General features: G+C 36.2%; 1 protein-coding gene across 2 annotated transcripts in view; it reads right to left on the reverse strand.

The window, feature by feature from the left end:
- Positions 1-3,429: 3,429 nt before the first annotated feature.
- Positions 3,430-24,765, reverse strand: part of mtrr (5-methyltetrahydrofolate-homocysteine methyltransferase reductase) — a 32,179-nt gene continuing 10,843 nt past the window's right edge. Inside the window, exons 11-15 of one of the 2 annotated variants that reach the window (XM_067378636.1) lie at positions 24,171-24,357; positions 23,735-23,853; positions 11,071-11,163; positions 6,164-6,349; positions 3,430-6,086 (exon numbers count right to left, since the gene is read on the reverse strand). In XM_067378636.1, the coding sequence (XP_067234737.1) occupies positions 5,942-6,086; positions 6,164-6,349; positions 11,071-11,163; positions 23,735-23,853; positions 24,171-24,357 (730 nt within the window). In that variant the 3' untranslated portion in view covers positions 3,430-5,941. The remainder of the gene's footprint in view (positions 6,087-6,163; positions 6,350-11,070; positions 11,164-23,734; positions 23,854-24,170; positions 24,358-24,765) is intronic. The other variant, XM_067378635.1, reaches the window with a different exon arrangement.

Genomic DNA, 24,765 nt, shown 5'->3' on the forward strand with positions numbered 1-24,765 from the left:
CAAGACGCAATGAATGAAATGCACAAATGGTAATTAAATAGAGCCCCTGAAATGAACGAGGGCGAGCTGTTTTATTTTCACAACATTTTGGAACATGAAAATTCATACCGGTAATATCAAGCCACTGAATGAACATATAGAGCCCTATATTGAAATAGCACTGACAGTCAAAACATTTAAAGCTATTAACATGCTAGTAGACACATACACTACTAAAAAAAATGCATTAATCCTGCCCCCCTGTTCCAACGTCTATGGACCCAGATAGCAGTAATGATGAAGAGGGTCAAGCAGAACCTCTGCAAGCACTGCTTTTAAAGGACATTTACAAATGGTAAATATTTCCATTTGTTTTTGTGTCAAAGTGTTTAGATATGCTGTCACTTGTAAATGTTACTGCTGTTTGTTAGCTTTCAATATGCGGTTTTATCCTGATTAAAGCTTTACTGTAGCTGAATACATGACTGAGTAGTAGCATTTTTGTAAAGGTATCATTTAATTTATAACATGAACTACTGTTTGTCTATGAACAGAGAAGTTTGTTGGCGTTTGTTGGAGAAGTATGCAGTAGAATTTAGCTAAAGGGCTAGTGAAGCAAAAATGTGTTGGTCTTTATGTCCTTGATGCAACCAAAAATAGCAACAGAACTATACATTTAAAAGACATGTATAAACAAGAAAACATACTTACAGTTTGGGGCCCATAAACAGCAGCTTCTGCTTTTAAAGTAGAAACTGCTTCATCTTTCAGTAATAGTCTTTTTGCAAATCCAGCATTGAAGCTGTCTTCCGTGTCACATCCAGTGTAGACATTATCACTGATTATAATGGATTCTATTATATTTTGTCGCGTTGTGCCACTCGCATCCGGTGTAGACAATTCTTCCGCTTCCAGGCACTGGATTCATGGAAATTGGCTTTTGAGCATAATTTTCACTGCATAAATGTATTGTATGGAATAATTAATATGTTTTGTATAAAAATAGGACCATATTTAACAAAGAATGTTTTGAAAAGAATATAATCTTTATTTTAAATTCAGAGACCTGCGGAAATCTGATTAGTTATGAAAAATTCATTAAGGAAAACAATATTAATATTACTCACATAGAGTTTTTGAGAATAATTAATGGTTTATCACCTAAGCTTTTACATCTTATTAAATCATCCTTACATTACACTACATTAAGGGAAGAAACTCCTTGTTTAATGATAGGTGGAGATGATTTGTTAGATAAAAAACTTAATAATATTCATATAAGAAAAATATTAATCTCTACGAGTAGTATTGTTCAAGCAATTGCTTTATGGAAACAGGTTTATCCTTCCTTATGTTTAGGTAATATATGGTCTGCTCATAAAAACTTTGTAATACCAAATAAGGTTAAAGAAATTCACTTTAAAATCCTTCACAATTTTTACCCCTGTAAGCTGGTTTTTATCTACGTTTATGGATATTCAACCAGGATGTTTTTTTGTGGATCTGAAAATGAATCTGTGCTTCATTTGTTTTTTAGATGTCCCATCACAATATAATTTTGGACAGAGATTTCAGTTTTGATTTTTACATCCTTTAATACCCTTTTTGATATTACAGAAGAAATGGTCTTATTTCTGCTTTCTAACACTGGTTCTGTTCCTTTAGATAATGCAGGCAAAATCCTTTGCATGCTTGGGAATGGCCATATACACAAGACTAAATTTACAGCTTGGAAACCAAATTTTATTGTATTTTGCTCTGAAATAAAAAGTTTAAAAGTTGCACTAAAATATTCGATGAGGTAAGAAAAATATGCTTCAAACATATTCTCTTAAAAAAATAATATTCATTAATATTTATTAATAATATATGATTAGTATTTATATTTCATGTGATAAAAGTATTTAAAACAAGATTGTACTGGAAAACAAGAAAAAATAATGATTACAATTCATTTTTGATATAGGATGATTGGATTAACAACCGGGAATTAAAAGGTGAGCTGAAGCCCTCTTCTTTGTTAAATTGGAGGCTGTTCTTAGTGGAGTATAGTGACCTTTGACCTCTTTTTTTATATAAAATAGCACATTAATAGTTATAATTATTGGGTAACCTACAACTGTGAAATCTCTACTGAAATGAAGTTTTGTATAGGTCTACAGAGATCATCAAAACCCTTTTCAACTTTTGGCAGACACTTACAGTGGCAGTAAAATGTCAAACCTAACAATATCATTTCCCAGAAATGGTCCGCTATTATGAACATGGACGTACTACGATAGAAACTGGGCTGAAGCAGAGGTTCCTCTAATGATAATCATTACCTCTAGCACACATCTTTCTGCTTCATTTAAGCCATTCTTAACAGGGAGATCTATCATATCCACCAGCACGCTGCAAGTTTGTGGCCTTCGTGATTTATTTAGATTACCATTTCACTTCTATGCACCACAGTCATAAAGGCACCTTGAACCGTTTTAATTAAGAGCATCTAATTTAGAAATAAAACCCATCATTAATGCAGCACATTCATTATGGGATTCATTTATGTGCCTTTGCAGCGCTGTCCTGAGAGCTATTCCCTAGTACAGATGCAAATAATACTCGTAAACAAGCAGAGAGGCTCATGGGATAGAAAAGAAGTAAATTAAAAGAAGACAAAAATCTGATGATTCAATATCCTCTCACTCTTTTGGCTTTGTCGGTTTTTAACACGGTCAGCTAAATCAAATTTCACAAAGGATTTGATTTGTACGGTGTTTGTATAGAAAACACTCATGAATGCCATTTACAAAGACTTCATCAACATCAGCTGCCTAGTTGAAGGGATAGTTCACACAAAACTGAACATTTTCTCCAATTAACCTTGTTTTTTTTTTCCTTCTATAAACATGATTACCATAGTTTTGTTTGTATTTTTTTTTCTCCTCTGTAAAACCATCATTCACTGCTTCTAGTCAAATGCAATTTCATTGTTCCCATAAAATTTCAAGTGCTTGTTTTAAATTTTAAGTGCCACACTTAAATTCATGACCGTCCCAAATCACAGCACCATCATTACTCATCGCTGTTCAGTCTGGGAGCTTGGAAACCTTCTTCCCGCTCTGAGACAACATTTATAATCCATAAGATCCCTAAATTCACAACTGATCCTAAAGGGGTTGTGTTCATAACTTCATAACCTCATGAGGATGGATTCTGTAATTATTCTTCCATGATTACACTGTCTCATTAGCCTGCTGACCCTCTAGAGTGTTGACGTGAATCATCTCTTTCAAGAGTCCTTGTGCACAATCAGTGTTTACCAGACATCAGTAACACAGACAGAAAACTCTTAAGTCTGTTCTTTATGCAATAACACTTGAGACAAAAGTGGTCTGAAACACATGTAAAGAAAGGTCATAAAGATGATTAATGCCTCCACACTAGGGAATACAGAAAGAAAACTGAAACCGAACTGAGGTTTAGAAATAGAATGATTTTAAAAAGATATGCAAGAGATAATCTCGTCAGCCAGTCATTGTCACAAAAAATAAAAGCAGTGGTACTGGTAGGTTTTCACAGGAAATAAGAGTTTGCTGATGTTTGTCTTTGCGTCATTACGTCACGTCTGTAAACAAAAAGGAGGAGGAGTCCTGGCTAGTAGGCTATATCACATGTGTGGATGCTGCTGGTGGCGGATCATTTGTAGCCTCTTTTTACAGCAGCTGGAATGTATTTAAACTTGAGATGGTGGCTTGTAATCCAGACAATTCAGAACGACAATCATCATCGACAACTGTGGTAAAAAGTAAAAGACTTCAGACTATGGAGAGACTTCGGTGAAAAAGGAAAAGCGATCGGGCCCATGCAAAAACAAGAATAAATGTCGACAGGGCTTTTGAAAGCACACGTTTTCACTTAATCCATACAGTTATTGATAACGATAATACACACTACATACATGGCAGCCCACACATAGGTACACCTCAAAACATTAGATTCATCTGCGCTGAGGAGCCGTGCTGATGCACAACTCGCGTAAAGAACATAATTTTGCAAATAACTGCAATTGCAGGTTTCAAACGGAGATGGCGACAAAGAGGCAAAACTTACGGACTGCAGCTTTAAAATAATACTAAATGAAACACAAAAATTGACAAAATGACAGTCCGTTAAAGTTGGCATGAAACAGAAGTTGCGATAGTCTATTCATCCATATTGTGATGTATATCCAAGTGAAACGGCTTCTGGAATGAGAAAAAAAATGTAGGGCAGGACTTGATTTTGTCCTTCGGGAATTGATTGGATTGTAGGAAGTTGGGCGTTTCTAACTAAGGGTACGTTTACACAACAATGATGTACTAAAAACGGCAATGTTTTTCCTTTTGTGTTTTTCTTGTACAACAACAAAAGATCCCCGCTCTCACGGATCCACGAAAATGATTAAAAACGCTGTATTATGCATGTAAGGCCAGTAGTTGGCGATGTCACTTTGTAAATAAAAACTACGCGCCTATCCACCTTGTTTTTCAGGTAAGAGCGGACATGGCCATTTGTAAATTTAATGTGTGGGATTCGCTTCCACTTATTTTTAGCTGTATAAAAGAGCTTGTTATGCTGCTTGATACTGCAAACTGGTATTTCTTACCATATTATTTTAATGTATTGTCTTAATTATGAACATGCAGGTTTGCAGCGCAGTTTTAGTTTACTTTTTAGTTTACTTTTTTTTTTTAGTTTTCATTTCCATATAGCGGCTAATATATTGGTCTCGTACATTCACAGAAAACACCTTACTTCCGCGTTGAAAATTAAGGTGGATATACGGAACACGTAATACTCATGCGCATGACTTCACCGTTTTCACATTCACTTTTTTTATTTTTTGGTTTACACAGAGACAATAGTATCATTTTCAAGGCTTGTTTTAAAAGGTTTGCGTTTTCAGGCCCCCAAAACTCCGTTGTCGAGTAAATGAATAGCCAAAACATAAAACGTTTCCGAAACAGCCTAAAAAGCATAAAAAGTTTCCTATTTTTAGTTGAAAAGTGTCGTGTAAACAGATCCTAAATGGAGGCAGATCTGAATGCCAGTTTGCAGCCTGTTGTGGAAGATATTTAGTCCCACCCTCCACCAAGAAAAAAATGTGCAGGGAAAAATCATTTGTAATAAACAATTCTGTAAAATAAAAAAAAATAAATAAAAAAAGTAAATAACCAAATACTTAATCACTTTTTCTTTTTTTTTTGGTATGCATTTTATTTTTGTCTACGTAAGTACAGATATTGTGATGTAGACAATTAATTAACATGTTTTCTTACTCTGACAGATTTTGGGGTGTAACATTAGATTTACCAACTCTGCAGACTAGTATAATTGCTGTGGATGCCTGAATGAATTTCAATCCTAAATAGCAAAATGTTTGTTGGGAAGAAAATGGATGATGCTAGAGTATCCTCTCTAATCTTAAAAAAACTTTTGGAATTGAAAAACACGGAAATGCTGCAGATGATCCTGGATTTGGCAGCTTCTGACAGTTTTCCCATCCAGTGTGTCATGTTTTGGTTTCTCATGTCTAGCATCCTCCTGCCTTCTTAGTCTAATGCATTATGCATATTTTACCTGAGCTGTATCTAAACCCTACACAAACGGTCCTCAAAGAATGAAATGGTTATGCGGGGCTTCTCTTTAATAATTGCATAAAAGGCACAGTTAAAATGTTTTGACCAAACATCTAATTTAATCCAATCTACGCATGTTTCACCGTACCTTCAGATTATGAACGTAAAGGCTTTTATGAAGGCTTTTAAAAAAAACTTCAAAAGAAAAAGCCTTGAGACTTAAAGCAGTTGAAAAGCAGTTTGTTCAGCTATCACTCAATGGCACCTGTGGTCCTGGTTTGGACTGAAACAGCCAAAAAGTAGATTGGGAATCTGTCTGTGAATAAGATGCTATTTGTTTGCGTACTATGCGTTCTTTCTCAGCTCCAAATGTCCTGTAGATATCGCTTCTCCTCACGAAGTCCTGCTACTATCTTCATAGCATCCAGTTTATCGAGTTGAAGTTCATTTCCTATGATCTCCAGTAGTGTGTCATTCACATCTTTTGCCATGTTCTTGGCATCCCTGTAAAATCGTGAGATTTCGTGAACAAAATGGCACTAGACAATAATAAATGGTGAAAAATTGTATTTTGTACCCACCCACAGACATAAAGACAGCCTTTGTCTTTAAGAAGGATGCTGGCAACATTTTTAGCATGGAGAAGCAAGTTATGCTGGACATATGTTGGTCTGTTAACGGTTCCCACTTCATCAGGCTCATCTCTGGAGAAGCACACGATCAGATGGCTCAGAGTTCCATTATGCGCAAATCTCTCCAACTCCTCTCTGGAAAAAAAGCAGTAATGTGCTTATTACCGTGTTTCACTGTTATTTCATCAGTCAGTGGTTGTTTTTGCGGTGGTTAAACTAAACTTATGCATTAAAATATACAAATGGTACAAATGGCAAATTAGATTCTCTCAGATTTTGCAGTGGTATGTAACAACAATGGAGCTCATTAGTGTGTTGCATTTGAAACTCAAATTTTCATCTCCCTCATCCATCGTGCAAGAAAGTTTATAAAACCTCAAGGCTGCTGTTGTAAATCGTTCCTTTTAACAGATGTTATCTTAGCTGGGGGAATACATTTTTGGGTGAACTATAGCAGAAACTAGTTGTCATATCTATTCAGCTATCTACTATAAATTTAAACCAAAGCTACAGAGAACAGGAGGATGATTGAGTGGAATTTAAACAGATGGATGATGGATGAAGCCAGCGTTTGCACACATCTGAAAATAGCCATGTTTAAATGGATCACAAAAACACGTATTGAGACCTCCTTTGGATATCACCACTTAAACAGTTTCCAATCATCATCTAAATGCAAAGAACATCTTTTTTTGAAAGCTTCTGAAGAAAATCTCAAGTAGTGCTGTGCAAAACAGACTTCACAGTTACTTCCAAAAGTAATAGCACACCTCTCTTACACACATATAGGGAGAATTCAGGTTGATTGGGACACTTTTTGCCATTGAGATAATTTTAATGTATTTTAATTTATGTATTCCTGTATATAATGACTATATATTGTCAAACCAAAAATTATTCAGATATTTTTGGTATATTTTACAAGTGGGTGCAGGACACTATAGTTCATTTATGTAAGTGAATTTTTATTGTTTTTTTTTTTTGTTTTTTGTTTTTTTTTTAACCAAAGTCATTTAAAAAAAAAAGTATTTTTTAACCTGCCTTTCATAAAGTGCTAAACAAATATTACAGAACAAATGTTTATAACATAACACTGTGAACCAATGTAACGTTAAACACAACCTAGGGTGACCAGATTTCTCATGGTGGAATATGGGACGAGTGGGCAATATGACCATATGATACATTTTATTTTACTATATAATTTCATCTTTTGTTGTTAACATTGACAGGACGTTAACATTGACATAACAACGTTTGTAATGACAAATATTTAATTAGGCTACTTTCCCTTTAAGACCAAATCCATAGATGTAATATGACAACATCTCCTTCACCCACCTGTTTACGTCCACTTAACCGACTGTATTGAGATACTCCACAGGATGGACATTTTGACCACTATGTGTGCATTTGACCATTCAGGCGCAAGGAGAACTGATCATGCACAAGAAAGAGAGAACGTGCACGTGAGGGAGCGCTTGTTGTCTGCGTCATTCAGCACGAAATGCATACAGTTCGCAATGTGCATGTTGTCATCATTCATTTTGAAGTATTTCCACACCCCTGAGGCTGACGTTTCTGCTGCTTCTGCTGGTATATATATATATATAATATATTAGTGCCGTTAACGCGTTAACGCATGCAATTAATTTTTTCCAGTTTAACTAAAAATATTTAACGCAATTAACACAGCATATATGTCATCCTTTGGCTAGCATTACAATATATGATCACACTCTTATTCATGCAAATGCTTTTAAACCATTTAAGCGCACCAAAAGAGAATGTGCTGTCTGTGAATGTCCTGTCACACATGATGCACAGAAAGACGTGCTCCAGTATCGTGCACATGGACAGCATGCCAGAATCAAGTTCTCTGTCAGGCTTGAACGAACAATAACACACAATAATGCCAAAAATGTTTTGTTGAGTATCATCATTAGAGCAGCCTTGAATGAGTTAAATAAAGTCTTAAATGAAAGTAAAGAGTTGTGAGAAAGTGGGACACGTGTGAGATTCGCGTCAAATCAATCTCAGTAGCATCAGAGACAGTAGCAGTATTAGTATCAATAAAAGATCCCATTAAACAAATGTTTTAAGTATACTGTCTTTATGTTGTTTTAATTTTTGTAGATTAACTGTGGAAATTATTACATTTATAAAATATTAAAAACGTATAAACTGCTTTTAATTGTGATTAATCACAGAAAAAAAAAGATTAATCAAGTTTTTTTTTTAATCGATTGACAGCACTTTATATATATATATATTCTGTAAGAAAACTTATTTAGCTTAATACATCAAACTGTAAGATTATTGCAGGTTAACTACGCAAAGCAAAAAATTCAGCATCTAAATTATGAAACTACATGTCAGTAAAGGTGCCGTAGAATGTCTTTTCAAAAGATGTAATATAAGTCTAAGGTGTCCCCTGAATGTGTCTGTGAAGTTTCAGCTCAAAATACCCCATAGATTTTTTTTAATAAATTTTTTTAACTGCCTATTTTGGCCCATCATTAACTATGCACCGATTCAGGCTGCGGCCCCTTTAAATCTCTCGCTCCCTGCCCTCCGAGCTCTCGACTATAAGTGCAGTTATGCAGTGCATAAAGTTCACACAGCTAATATAACCCTCAAATTGATCTTTACAAGATGTTCGTCATTCATACTGCATGCATGCATCGATTCCTGTGAGTATAGTATTCATTTGGATGTTTACATTTGATTCTGAATGAGTTTGAGGCTATGCTGCGTGGCTAAAGCTAACATTACACACTGTTGGAGAGATTTATAAAGAATGAAGTTGTGTTTATGAATTATACAGACTGCAAGTGTTTAAAAATAAAAACAGCGACAGCTCTTGTCTCCGCGAATACAGTAATAAACAATGGTAACTTTAACCACATTTAACAGTACATTAGCAACATGCTAACGAAACATTTAGAAAGACAATTTACAAATATTACTAAAAATATCATGATATCATCGATCATGTCAGCATTTTTCGCTATTGTTCTTGCTTGCTTACCTAGTCTGATGATTCAGCTGTGCACAGATCCAGACGTTAATACTGGCTGCCCTTGTGTAATGCCTTGAACATGGGCTGGCATATGCAAATATTGGGGTCATACATATTAATGATTCCGACTGTTACGTAACAGTCGGTGTTATGTTGAGATTCGCCTGTTTTCCGGAGGTCTTTTAAACAAATGGGATTTATATAAGAAGGAGGAAGCAATGGAGTTTGAGACTCACTGTATGTCTTTTCCATGTACTGAACTCTTGTTATTCAACTATGCAAAGGTAAATTCATTTTTTTATTCTAGAGCACCTTTAACAATCAGGTATTTTTTATTGTACATGCTTCATGGTTTTGTTTTTTGAAGGTTTTTGAGTACATATGTTTACGGGGAGCCACATCCATCTTAACTGGTTAACAAGCTGACATTCTGGTCACAGATATCGAATGTTTTTAAAAAAACAGACTTGAGTGATCCTTTGTCCTCACCCGCTAACCTCATGTAATCCAAATCCATAAAAACAAGAGACTCGTTGGTGACGAAGGGGCCAAGACAAGTGTTCTTTGTTTCAACAACAATGATTGAAGCTTGATTTCACCCTTTTAAAACTCATAAGGTTCATGTTTGATTAGAATTGATTGCAGATGCCTTGTTTTCTTTAGCAGGCTGCCTGATGGCTATCCGGTTTGCTTTTTGTGTTTTAGTGAGTGTTGAGTTTTGCAAGCCAGGTTCAGTCACTTTCTCATCTCAGATGCCACTGGCACTTTCTGCTTTGTTCATTAAAGCATAGCAGACAATGAGGGTGTCACACCGAACAACACAAAACTCATTACATTGATCGGCTTAATCAATGCAGAGGGGGAAAAAAGTATAAATGAAACCAGAGTGCTGACAAACGTGAATTAGAAATGTTAATATAAACAATCCTTTGATGTTCAGGACCAGTGAAGGCAAAGATAGATAGATTGAAATGGTATGTCAGGACCTTGACTTTGAATCTTGTTTTTATTAGCTCTTATGTCAAGTAGAGCCAAGTGCGGATACAAAGTTGTGTGCCGCCCCTCGGTCACAACACACTTAATACTCACCAATCCGGGCACCAATGTCATTACTCAGGACCTTGCGCGTGAATTATGACTGTGTGCCTATGGGACGGCCAGACTCCAATCATCTTATATAATGTCTCGTATCATATGGCCCATACTCTCAGAGGGAGCACTTTAATTTCATTGCTTTCCCAATCATTACTCTCAAGGACAGTGCAACAGGAGCCTCTGGCTGATAGCAACCAAGAGAAGACCAGACGCCAAGAGCCTGTGTAAAGCTGGCAGATCGAGTGAAAAATACTCTCAGGTTATGGAGATAACATACGATCAGGTTGCAAAGGGGGCAGAGTGGAGGAATTGTGGTGTGTGTGTGTGTCTGCACTGCAAAAAGTCATTTTCTAAATTTTTTTTTTTTTTTTTCTAAACATACTTAAACATATCTAAACATACTTAAAACAAAATAACCTGGGGAGCAAAACTGCATCAGATAATAAGGCTTTTTAGAGAATATCTTAAAATGAAATCTATTTTTCTTAGCCTAATTTTTGTTGTATTTTAAGCATAAATTTAATAAAATATAATGAAGTTTATTCTTAAAGCAAAACAGCAACAACAAAAACAGTTGGCAATGGGGTAAAAAAGTTCAAGATACTTTTTTTGTAAACAATAAATACAATTGCTTTAAGTCCATTTATATCTTTTAAGGCTTTTTTTAATGTTTATTCTGGACAATAAGACAAACAACAGATTAAGAAAGTTTCCAGTGTTTCGTTGCAAATACACTCACCTGAAAAGAAAGTCTTTGTCTTTGTGGCGGCATCCAAAAAAGAGCCACGCCTCTCCAAATGTTGCTTCCTGGTTCATCTCATGTTCTTTCTCTCTGTCAGGTCAAAACAATATTGCAAAATTGAATATAATGTCTCTATAAAATGAAGTGTTATAACTAACATTGAATAATAATCACTTAAAGGATTAGTCCACTTTCAAATAAAATTTTCCTGATAATTTACTCACCCCCATGTCATCCAAGATGTCCATGTCCTTCTTTCTTCAGTCGAAAAGAAATTAAGGTTTTTGATGAAAACATTCCAGGATTTTTCTCCATATAGTGGACTTCAATGGCCTCCAGACAGTTGAAGGTCAAAATTACAGTTTCAGTGCAGCTTCAAAGGGCTTTAAACGATACCAGATGAGGAATAAGGGTCTTATCAATCGAAACGATTGGTCATTTTCGGAAAAAATGTAAATGTATATGCTTTATATAAACAAATGATTGCCTTCCAAGTGCATCCGCCAAAACCGTACTTTAGTACGGTTCTTTCTTACGGAAAAAAATGGAACTGGCGCTGCGTTCGTTGCATAAGTAAAATAGGGAAGGCGTAGAACATACAGTGTACGCTTTTTTTAAGAATACAAAAGTGCGGTTTTGGTGGAAGCACTTGGAAAGCAATCATTTGTTTATATAAAGCATATACATTTACAATTTTTTTTCGAAAATGACCGATCGTTTCGCTAGATAAGACCATTATTCCTCATCTGGTATCGTTTAAAGCCTTTGAAGCTGCACTGAAACTGTAATTTTGACCTTCAACCGTTTGGGCTCCATTGAAGTCCACTATAAGGAGAATAATCCTGGAATGTTTTCATCAAAAGCCTTAATTTCTTTTCGACTGACAAAAGAAGGACATGGACATCTTGGATAGCATGGGGGTGAGTAAATTATCAGGAATTTTATTTGAAAGTGAACTAATCCTTTAAAATAGCTTCTATTAAAAAAAAGACTTATAGAGCTGGATGGCCAGTGGCCAAAATAATGCCAATTAAGAATGTCAAAATGATCTTAACTTCACCAAATCGATAGTAAAATAAAATAAAGCAATATCAGCCTTTCTGTAGATTTGGTAATACCGAGTGCATACTCAATTCAGTAGCCGAGGGCTGTCTGACTGACAGGCGGCTACTCTCTAATGCTCACATGCATATTTATGTGTTTATGCCTCACGGTAATATGTGCAAATGGTCGAATGTTCTTCTTATTTAAAATGTCTCTTGGTGAGTTATTAATGTAAATAAATGAATGTAAACAGTTGAGGGGAAAAATCTGGTTTGTGTCAAAATATGAGATCCGTGCATTAAGCCATGTATTAAGCATAACAGACCTGCTATAATCTTTTGTTTATAATAATAAAAATAAAACTACTGTATTGAAAATGAGATAAACACTCTCTGCTCTAAATTTAACTTTATTACTTTATTACTACTACAATATTTATTTACTATATACACATTACCATTCAAACGTTTGAAGTTTTTTTATTATTATTATTATTATTATTATTATTATTATTATTGTTTTTGATTCAAGTCTGTTATGCTGGCCAAGGCTGCATGTATTTTATCAAAAATTCAGAAATATTGTAAAATATTATTAAAATTTTTCTCTCCATTCTTTGGTGTCACATGATGCTTTCAAAATCATTCTAATATTTGGAAACGTTATCAATGTTGAAAACAGTTGTGCTGCCTAATATTTGTGAAAATGGTGATACATTTTTTTCAAGTTTCTTTGATGAACAGAGTGTTCAAAAGGGACAGTAAAGACATTTATAATGTTACAGAAGATTTCTATTCCAAATAAATGGTGTTCTTTTGAACTCATTAACTCATGGCAACCTTATGCTAATATAGATAAAACAACTTGATATAGATATAGATATAGATATAGATATAGATATAGATATAGATATAGATATAGAAAGATGGTTCACTCCTATTTAATTTTGGATGGTAGAAACTGCAACATGGCGGAATAGGTCCCGCTTTCTAAGTAAAACGGCCAATCGCTGACTGATAAATTCATTGTGTCACTGCAGCTGCCGTTAGAAGCTCTGGTTCCAGTTAGAGGTGCTCTATGTACGTTTTTGACTGTATAAAGCATAAAAATACCATAATATGTTTGCAGATATTTATTAAACATGCTGAGTTCAAATACTCATTTCTCTGAAAACCAATGCTACAGCCAGTTATTTTACTTTAAAATTTGCATTTCGTGTCAGAATTTCTGTTTTTATTTTGTTCTGTGCAAGACCGCACATTGTCAATTTACCCAATAGTATTTCTCCACCCCGGGTTACCAGGAAAACACATGGAGCGAACTGCAGCCATGGAAGCCTGTGAACAAACTAGGTCAGAGATCGCAGTTTCTACCTGACCTAAAAAGCCTCAGCATCCATATAAAAATCTAATGAACGGGAGCTTATTAAAACAGGATATCAACTCATCATGAATCAATAAATCAACTAATTATCTTACAGCTTGTAAGTCTCCTCGTCATCCAATGTCAATTGAGCTCGCTCCTGTTGAGTGTCTTCAAACTGGCAACCCGCGTTACAAATTTAATGATCTTCTGTATTTAATATATATGATCCAATTCATAGTTTTACGACGATGAAACCATAAAGTGGCATGTTGCGTTTAAATACTCTTAACTGTCGTGTTACCACAAAAACGCAAAATCACTCTTCGTAGAGAGAGGACCTTGATATTTATCTGGATGGGTTCTTTAAGAGCAAGTCCTCCAAAAGATCTGGCTGTGTTCCCAGAATTCCCTACACTAGGGTGACATACAGGTACCAGGCACTATCTGTACACTGCACCTGCTAAAGGTTGACAGACTTCTCCAAAGAGATAAAACAGAAGGCATCGCACAAACACAATCTAAACAGTCTTCAGTCCCAGGAAAAAAAAAACGCACACTGTCTACTCCACTGCATCTTTACTCCAACATGATAATAGAGGAAGAGATCTGTTAGAGATGCATTACACAGGCCAGAAGCAAACTCCACTGAGTCTACTCCTTTAGCCATCTCAGCCAACCTAAATGAAGCGTTCAGAAATAGAACACGGTCTGAAACTTTCAGAGGCATTAACAGAAGTGGAATGTAGAAACACCCGAAGGACTTTCAGGGTGAGATGCCCTCCATCATGCTGATATCACTGAAAACACTGCAGTGAGCAGAGTTGCAGACACTAAGCTCTCCCCATCTGCTGAACGTACAGTTTAATTGCGATTGGAATACTAATGAACCACAGTGTGGACGAGATGACCACAGGAAAATAAAACAGAGCTTCTCTTCAAACATCTACAATCTGTTCTTTTTCATTTCATGTCCTTACTTCAGTGACCTATCACATGGAATGAATAACTGGCAAGCAAAGCAAAACACTCACTTTTGAGTCATGCTATCAGACAGTTGTTATTGCTGCATCTATATTTAATTTAGTGGCATGTTGAGCAATGGGCAGGCAATAGAATACTAATGGTTTGTTTACTGACGGATGTTAATTCAATAAAACATGCATCTTTATACTCCAGGTATATGGATGTTTTATAAGTAGTATGACAACAATAAAAAAAATGTTGCCTATAAATTAGTTGCAAATCAATCATGTCCCTTAAAGCAAGTCAGTTATACTTGGCAGTAGGGATGTAACAGTACACAAAAATGATGGTTCGGTATGGGTTCAGTACAGCAGGGGGAGAAAACTAAACTTTATTATTATTATTATTTTTTATAAATGTGTTCTCTGTGTTTAAATAAATTCAATTACAAAGTTTAAAAAAAAAAATCTATCTCTGATAATGTTGTTAAGTATACAGGGAGCCCTTTACACATTACTATAATATTAAATCAGTTAACAACAGAACTTATTAAATTCAGTTGCTATTCATTTTTAGATATAATAACACTCAAAAGAAAAACGTAAATTGCACGCAAGGCAGGTTTTGCATTAACTTCTAAATCATTAACTTCTAAAGTTAATTTTCTACTCCAATTCATTTTTGAAATATAATTATTTACACAGTGGTCGTCTTAACTTGTTTTCATAACAAATTTATTTAAAACATACAAACATTATTAAATAATCAAGACATTACTAACAGGTTAAAGTAAATATAATGAATAGGCTAATATAGTGCATATACAAAATGATCCTCTCTAGAGTTCATTTTTCTACCGAACATGTTGTCGTCACTAAATACCTGAGGTAAATGTAATGACGACTGTGACGACTGTATTCATTGTGTGACAGCATGGACCGTACCATGACGGTTCGCGACAAATACATGTACTGTTAGACCCCTACTTGGCAGCCATCTTGGTAGGCAAGTACTCAAATATACCACACATATTTCCGACAATTCAGATTTTATGCCTTACAATTGCAACAGTTTCTGAAAATTTCAAATTTAAACCTCACGTGACTATTTCTCAAAATTGTTACTTAATACCTCATAGTTTTGACTATAAAAATCATGACTTTATACCTCACAACTGCAACCATTTCTCATAATAGAGACTTTATACTCTACAACTGCGACTATTAATGAAAATTGTGACTGTTGTGACTATACACACACAATTGCAATAATTTCTCAAAATCGCGATTTTTATACCTCACAGGTATGTGAATTTGCAAATTTATTCCTTAAAATTGTGACTTTTTACCTAAGAATTATGACTGTTTCTCACAATTACGATTTTATACATCACAATTGCAACTGTTTCTCTCAACTGACACTTTTTACCTCACAATTGTGACTATTTCTCAAAATCGTGACTTTATACCTCACATTTGTGACTTTCTCAAAATCATGACTTAACACATCAGTGTTGCAACTATTCCACAAAATCATGTAGCAAAAATGGGCTTCCACACAAAATCAGCAAAAAAAAATCTGACAAAAATGATTCACATACACATTCTGGAACAAATGAACTACCAAAAAGCAGGTTCTGTTAACTAACCCTTGGAGTCCTACAGTTGCCAAGCAAGCATTAATGATTTCTCCCATTCATTTGTCTATGAGTGGTTTGTCTGGAACCCCTTATACAGCCTCTGAAATAAGCGCTCTACTTTCCAAATTTCCTAAAATACTTTCTTAGTGTTACAGCCACTAATCAAGGGTAAATGAAACAGAGAATGCATGGGAAATGTTTTTCATTGAGAGCAATCTCGTTATGCATTGTTTTGATTTGAAATTTAAATAATAAACATAACCAAACACCGCCTGTCACATTCATTTCCCCCACTGTCCCACATTACAGGAAATGATATTTCGTGAGACAGGGTTAATGTTTTGGATGCTACTTTTGGTCACGCCCACCTGCTCAAAGCTTGGCTCAACTGAGTTTGGCATTTGAACAAACAGAGGGTCCACAGCAGAGCCATTAGCATCTGGGAGTTCAATATCCAATCTGGAAATGGGCTTCAATAAACTAGCTTTAGTGGGGCTTTATGCTGCCCCAGAGGGGCCGGTACCAATATGAAAAACCTGGATTCCATTTTGTAACACCATGCAGACCAGCTCCCATCCTGAATACAAATCAACTGTACTGCGACATCGAGGATGACATATCCGCATCCCTAAAAAAAATTACAGCCTGCAGTTGGGTAGAATAGGAGCTAACGCAATAGCTGGTCCCTTTTCATATGTACAATGAAAGTGAGACAGTGGCCTGCTCTGAACATTCACCTTTATAAATCATACTATGTAATCCTCCTCCTCACTTTCCTCCTGAGAATATCCACTGCATTGTGAAGACAAGGGACATACGGTGACATCAGAGCTAATAGTAGTCACACAGAATAACATTTTCTGCACACAAAGAGTGAACAAAGAAATGGATGTGCAAAAGCATTTTATGCCCCTTTATAACCACAGTTTTACTTTTTCTACAGAACATGCGAGTGAACTCCATGATGCGATTACCAGGACACTGGTATGTTGTCATGTTTCTATGGCCCTGTTTATACCTGGTATCAAGATGCATTTTGGTTTTTCGGATTACAAGTGGACGAGGGAGACACATACCGGTTTATACCAGTTTTAATCCGTCTCTTTTGTCCACTTTTAACTACTTCTGTCCTGATTTCTTCGAGGGGACAATCTATGGGTGGGTAAATGCTTTTGGTTTTTTTTCCAGATCTTTCAATCCAATGGACAAAATAAGCTCATGCAATTTACATATGAACGCACACAGAGACGACGGAAAAACATACAGAGCATCAGCTTTCGTTTCTGCTCCGATAGCCGTAAGACCAGTTAGAAATCAAGAAAAGTGAGAGAACATTGTGCTTGTGCGTTTTCGTCTTCAAACCAAAATCGAGTCTCCAGCCGACAAAGTTTAAATTCCGTCTGTCTAGAGCACTTCCCTTAATGTTTAAGCATTAAGTAGGAAGAGATCAAGAACAGGGCGGTCTTTAGTGGCTGTTTAAACACATTCAACCACATGAGCATTTACACTATGAAAGCAATCCGTTTGAATGCATTTTTGACTACCTCTGGAAGTGGTCGAAAGTGGACAAGCTCAAAATGTTTTGGAATTGCTGGACTTACTTAAAAAAGCAGTGTCAAGTGGTTCCACGCAACTAAATTGAGTCATTTTAACAAATAATAATTTAGTTGTATGAAAAAAAAAAAAAAAAAAGGTTAATATTCTAACTCCTGACTGCTTTGTCGGACAAAATGGCAGATTCGGCATTATGATTGGTTAGATCGCATGTCAATCAAACTCCTGGCGAAGGGTCAATTGAGAGCAGGAATTCCATCCTATAAACACGTATATGAGGCTCACAGCCTAAACGCAGGCGCCACTCTTCTGCATAATGGTATCCACAAAATTCAAAAATTAGACACTACTCTAAATGCCAAACATAATTGAACATTAAACACTAACATAAACCAACAACATCTTTCCATTTACTGATTAACACATGAAATAACACTTTAATCCCTAAATTTACTCTCCTAATGCAGTCCCTTGCAAAGCATGCTGAGAACTATGGATCCACTGCCCAGTTAGTTATGTCAACATTAATTTGTGCTTTTCACTTATCAAAGTTAAGATGACTGAACAAACACTTAAGTAAAGCTGACAATACTCATTGTTAGTAGAAACAACTCAGTTAAATTAAGTTAATGTAGTTACATGAGTTTAAGTAATGTGAATAAGGATGTATAAGTAAAACTAACAACAGTGAAAGTTCATTTTAGCATCGTCCACTGTGATCTAATCGCCCAAACGCATATTAATACCAGGTATAAACAGGGCCTATGTGGTTGCTTAAGTGTTTTAGGTGGTTGCCAGAGCATTGCTAAACAGTCACTAAGGTGTTCTGAGGCTTATTTAGTGCATTGTTATGCGGCTGTTACAGTGTTTTGGATGGTTCCCAGAGTGTTGGTAACCGATTGCTACAGTGTTCTGAGGAAATTTAGTGTGTTGCTATGCAGCTGCTACAGTGTTGTGGATGGTTGCCACCAGTTGCACCAGCCTAAACAGTTGCTAGTGTTCAAGCTTTTAATGCAGTTGCTAATATGCTGGCTAGTTGTGCCATATATGAAATGTTTGTATATATAGACCAATTTGGTGTTGAAACAGCATTGACGATTTTTATGGGCGGAGCCTACCTGGTTGCAGAAAATGACCGTTGAGCAGTAGCAGTCTATGGAAGCCACGAAATAAAAGAATTTTAAAAAAGTTAATTTAGAGTTTATATCTCACAATTCTGACTTTTATTTCTCGCAAACCTGAGTTTATATCTCACATTTCTGACAAAGAAAAATTGTGAGATATACTCGTTATCCTGTCTTTTCTGAATTGCAATTTATCCCGCAATTCTGACTTTTTTTCCCTCAGAATTGTGAAATAATCTCACAATTGCGAGTTATAATGGCCAAACTGGGAGTCATAAACACGCAAATGCAAGAAAAAAAAAGTCAGAATTGTGAAATAAAAATTTTATAGACTATGTTTAAAAGTTATCTATGTAAAATGTTATAGGTTTAAATATTATTTCATGCTGTAACTGCTATGTATGTATGTCCTCTGAACTGCATATGTGAATATTATGTAGACTTACTGTTTACATCAAATTCCTGCTTTAATAGTAGACTAATCCTTGCAGGTGTCATCAGTCCAGTCTGTGATACGTCTCCGTTTAGCTTCAAGGACGTTTTCAACGATGGTTTTCTTTAAAAATGAAGACTATATTTTTTGCATTCCGATTCCAACATCCAGAGGCACAACAAAACGTTTTTCTCTTATTCTGTGGATTTTGAACATTTTCCTCCAATTGCTACCGAGATTTTTCTGCAATCACAATGCACGCGCAGCTGCAAGTGATGTAATTGTGACGTCTGCTCCAAAGAGGTCTATACAAACATTTTAGTATTTTGAGTGTAGGGAGATCGACTCGATTACGTTTGAAGTGTATTGCTTTTTTCGACTCTGATTGGTGTAATTTTCTGTTTAGCATCATGGTTAATGTAGTTTTCCAGTTAAACATGTTTATTTGAAATAATGTGGACTGACAGCTTCAGCAGAAGCAAATAACATGGATTAACAACCTCGTAGCTCACTGTATGCCTTTTGTTAAAAGGTTAATAAGTTAGTTCAAAATCAAACAATCAGAAGCTCAGCTTCTTACATCTTCTTGCCAGAACACAGCTGAAGCAGCTTTTCTACAGCAGCTTTTGTCGTACCGCTGTGATGCAATCGGCCTTCGAATGCAACCTTCGATGGATGCAGCCTCTAAATTGGGACACATCTTGCGTTTTAATTTATGGGAGGCACTTCTGGTTTAGGGAAGCTTGACTCAAAAGGACTGAAACAAATCATTTCATAAAGTTATTATAAAGTTGCACTACAAATAATCCTTATCCTTCAGTTTGACTGAATGAGCTGTAAATTTTCCTTCATGGTCTATTTTCAGACATGAGGAGAATAACATAATGCTTGGTGTTTTAATGTGTCGTGGTATAACAAGTATATCTATGACAAGAGCTCTTTTCGGCAACGTGGCGTGCAAAAGTGGCATTGTTTGAAAATATGCTTTATTTTTGTAATTCTGCTAGCTGCCACTAGTGTCGCAGAAACTACATACTTCACCTATAATTTTGCTTTTGTATTGAAAGCAGTCTTATAGTTTTGTTTAATTCTGTAAACTTCAAATCCTTTCTGCCTAAAGCTCAGTGGCAGCCTGCAAACAGATGAATTGGCTTTGACCTTTTGTGAGATTCTTACCCAGTCTCCCACTTTCTCCACAGCACAATACATTTCCGGCTGTCTGCCTGCTTGCCATTGATTTACAGATGAGGAAAATCGAAGCATCCCATGCTGTTTGCTCCTAAAGAGGAAACGCTGAGCTTTGTGACACAAACAATGTCCTGCTGACAGAATGGTGATCGTTATCTTTAATTGAAGGCTGGCATCAAGGGTAGCTGTATTTAGGAGAATCTCAAGTTAAGAACGCATGGAAAGAAAGTTCAACAGCACACATTCATGGTAAACCTTCATGTCCATGCATAATCAGTCTTGTATTCTTGCACAGCTGCAAATGCTTGTCCAAGAAAATGCTTTTGTGCTTGTAAATTGCTGCCATATCTTGTCTTAAAACTGAGCAGGCAACTTGCGTAATAACTGTTATAGAACTAAACTTTTTCTTACTGTTAACAGACAGTCTAGTGAAACTCTGATTTTGGTTTGACACTGAATATGAGACCTGGACTTGAGGTAATATTCTTTCATAATATGTAGGGATACACTGAAATTTTGCCCACTACAGAGAAACTACCACATAAAATGATGTGCATTTCAATGCATATGTTGTGATTCATGACTAAGCGCACAAAAATATTAAAAGAATATTATTTTTTAAAAAGCATTTAAAATATTAAAAGAATCAAATCTGTTTTTGATCCATGGCTTGGGGCCAAACCAAACATGCTCTGCTGCATGACTGCCTCGACCTTGATGTTTTGGAAGGTGATGAGGTGTTTGAGGACAACTTTTGTCATTCATCATTAATGTCTCGTCCCGCTCCCACCGTCCCCCAGACATGTCTGAAACATTCATCAACCACGTTCGGCTCGGACACTAGCCCCTGTGATTACCTGTGACCCTTGTGTCACTTACAAACTATTCGTGTACACACACAGCAGGCATCACATCACCGGCCGGCCCTGCACCAGGGCAGACGGCTTCATTCATATGTAGTCCTGGCATGTCACTCTTCATGGGCCCCTGGCACAGACTATAAATCACACACGCTAAGATGACAGGCCTCCACAAGACATCTTTACAGCCAGATCCTGAATTTATGCCCTTCTTCATTGCAACACCAGGGTCTTCAGAAACACTATTAAGCATCACAGATAATGTGGCAGGGAGCAGGTCAATAGCACATTTACACTTTCTCTTCTTCCTCATCACCCTAGAGGTGTTTTTATGCTACTTTTACACATGAGAATCAATAAACTTCCTTCCTCTTTTAAAGCCTGGTTTATTCTTTTGAAGATGTGTGAGAAAAAGGTTGTTTTTTTTATACTTACTGCTCTGTGGAGCATGGAGTGCTTCCTCAAATAAGGACTGATTTTTGTACTGACAGCCATGTTTGTGTCTTTACAATGTGTAAAAAGGTACAATTTCATTGATTATGCTAAGACCTAATGTAATAAACTCGCTTTCACTATTTTAAAACATTATAACATTTTAAGCATCATTACTCCAGTCTTAATGATCATACAGAAATCATTCTAATATGCTGATTTGATTCTCAAGAATAATTTCTTATTATTATCAATGTTGATAATAAAAAAACAATCGTGCTGCTTAATATTTTATCTATGAATAGAAAGTTCAAAAGAGCAGAATTTTTAGTCTTGTCTGCCTCACCGGTCTAACAGCGCTCCTCAATGTCAAAATGAATGAGATGGCTAATCAAATCAAAGTAGGCAGGGTTTACATTCTCTTTTGGCTTAATGCCATTGTGGAGACTCTTGATATACAATGACTGATGGACATCTTTGATTTTTAATATGGAAAAAAAACATCGTATAAGGGTGGATTAGAACCTGCAACCTGTGACGAGGTTAACAAAAATTTTACCACCAGACCACTAGGGAATTCAAATACTAATAGAGGATCTATTTATTTATTCACTAACGTGAAGAATCTCAGGACTAACAATATATTTAATGCAAATGAAAGCAAATATTTGCAAATAACTCAAATGATTATTTCCCAACTAGAATTAGACCTAGAATTTCCTTTACAGTTCTGTTTCTTTGTGCTTAATAAAAAAAAATATATATATAAAGCTCAAGACATGGTTACAGCCTTGCTGTGTATATAAAAAAAGCAAAAAGCTTACACTACGTCCTACGCCTTCCCTATTGAACTTACGGAAAAAAAGCTTCACTGATGCGACAATTTATTTGGATACGGAAGGCGGTCCAGCAGAAGATAGATATTTTACTTCATAACTTGTTAAATATCGCTTCGCTTCAGAAGGCCTTTATTAACCTTCCGGAGCCGTGTGGAATATGCTTATGATGGATGGATGTGGATGGAGGCACTTTCTTAAGCTTCATACTCGTTGGTAACGCTCACTGCCATTATAAAGCTTAGATGCGTCAGGATATTTATTAATATTTCTCCGATTGTGTTCATCAGAAAGAAGAAAGTCATATACACCTAGGATGGCTTGAGGGTGAGTAAAGATTGGGGTAATTTTCATTTGAAAGTGAACTAATCCTTTTAAAGCGAAGTTGTAGAGCGAACTGGCTTGACGTAATTTTGAATAAAATCAGACCAAAACAAAATTTGTTTGGAGTTCATTTTAGGAGTTGGAAACAGCTCACCAAAGTGAACTTTCCGGAATAGCATTATTTACTATTGGTCCGTAATAAATATGAAATTGGTAGGTGTGCTCCAACTTCTTAGAGTTGGAAATCCCCTTTGGTTCATTTCTTCTGTTCAGTCCGTCAAGGTCAGATATGTGTTAAAAAAGAACTTAGGAGAGCTGCTTTACAGTAAAAATGTAAGTTGTAATTCTACTTGAAAGTGACATTGACACAGTTTTTTTTTCATGTTTAATACTGCTTTATACCAAACTATTGTATAAAGTGCTATATAAATAAACTTGACAGGAGTGCCGATTACAGAGATCATGCGAACATATTCACATCGCTATAATCAAATGCTTTCCTAACTGCTTTTTTCTCACAACTGTGTGTTTATTTTGTTATTGAGAGGACAGCAGGCAGCACATATTTACATATTCATCTAAACTCCGCTCCCAACAGATTCAGGATGCTCACTAACAGTTGTAACTTTTTCTGCCTATTTCAAAATATTTCATTTAGTGTTTGTTCAATTTTTTAACAAAGTAGTAAAGATTTATAATATTGTGAAGTTATTGGCCATTACATGAACATGATTACCAGCTTATTGTTATCAGCCAGAATTTTGGAATCTGTGAAAAAATGTTTTATTGCCTTTCACACTGCACAACACTGCTAATACAACTTAATATTTCATGACAACTAAAATAATATCTAAAAAAAAAAGAATGGCTGGGTGGGGGGAAAAAGCTTTTGAATGTACCTTTGTTGGAGAAATCCAATGAAAGGGGCCACACCTGTCCCAGGGCCCACCATCACTACAGGAACAGAGGGGTCGGATGGTAAGTGAAAGGTGCTGCTGGGGCGAGGTCTGACATGTACCTGGACATGACATTTAGATCCAATCATTTACAAGCGGTGATGGGATGCCTATATTCTGTAATCCTCCACACATGACATCTATTTAACTTTAACAAACCCAATTCCATACATTTTATACATAGCATCTAAACCAAACGCTTTTATGATGTTGTTGGTCTATTCTGCTGCAAGGATTAGTACACTTTCTCCAGAGCTTATTTCTGCCCAGCTTTTACCTCAATCAAACAACCCAATTCAGCCCAAATCCTCCCAGGGACTGCGAAAAGCTAATTTGAAGGTGAACGGGCTCGCTAATGTGTAATGCCTACAGTGCTAACCTTCGGCAGGGCTGATGTGCCTAGACGCTCTGAAGCCGGCACTGTCCCAAGGGGCCGCAAGATTGAGGAGACGTGATCAACCAGCCAGCCTGTGCACAACCCCGTCCTCGCTGGATGCTCGGGACATGCAGGGAACTCCACAACATTGAACACAAAATGAACTTTCCCAGGGTGCTGAAGGCTGGAGCTGAGGAACGAGACAAAAATAAGAGACTAAGTGCTAACAATCCAGAACCAACCATGAACATGAGCAAGCCGGTGGTCGTGGACCTCATTATCTCTCCCTTAATGGCTTGCCTGTATCAGGCCCTGGGGACCCCTGCTGACCGGACTTTAATATTTCATAGCCCTAATGTTTCTGTGCATTCTACCAGCATCAGCCTACTGAACATAAGACATTAGTGTAGATGCCCGACCACTTACAAGCCAAATGAGATAGACAGGAAACAAATGAAAGTGGCAGGCAGTTTTGAAAGGCGCATCCAGTGTTTGACTTTGATCACAACAAATAGAGTATCATCAAGCAAAAGTGACATATTGAATTCATGTCTGTCTATAATAAACCACACAACATCAAAAGAGGATAGAGACAGAA

Source organism: Chanodichthys erythropterus, chromosome 23 (genome assembly GCF_024489055.1).
Source record: "Chanodichthys erythropterus isolate Z2021 chromosome 23, ASM2448905v1, whole genome shotgun sequence".
In the NCBI taxonomy this organism is placed as follows: Eukaryota; Metazoa; Chordata; class Actinopteri; order Cypriniformes; family Xenocyprididae; genus Chanodichthys; species Chanodichthys erythropterus.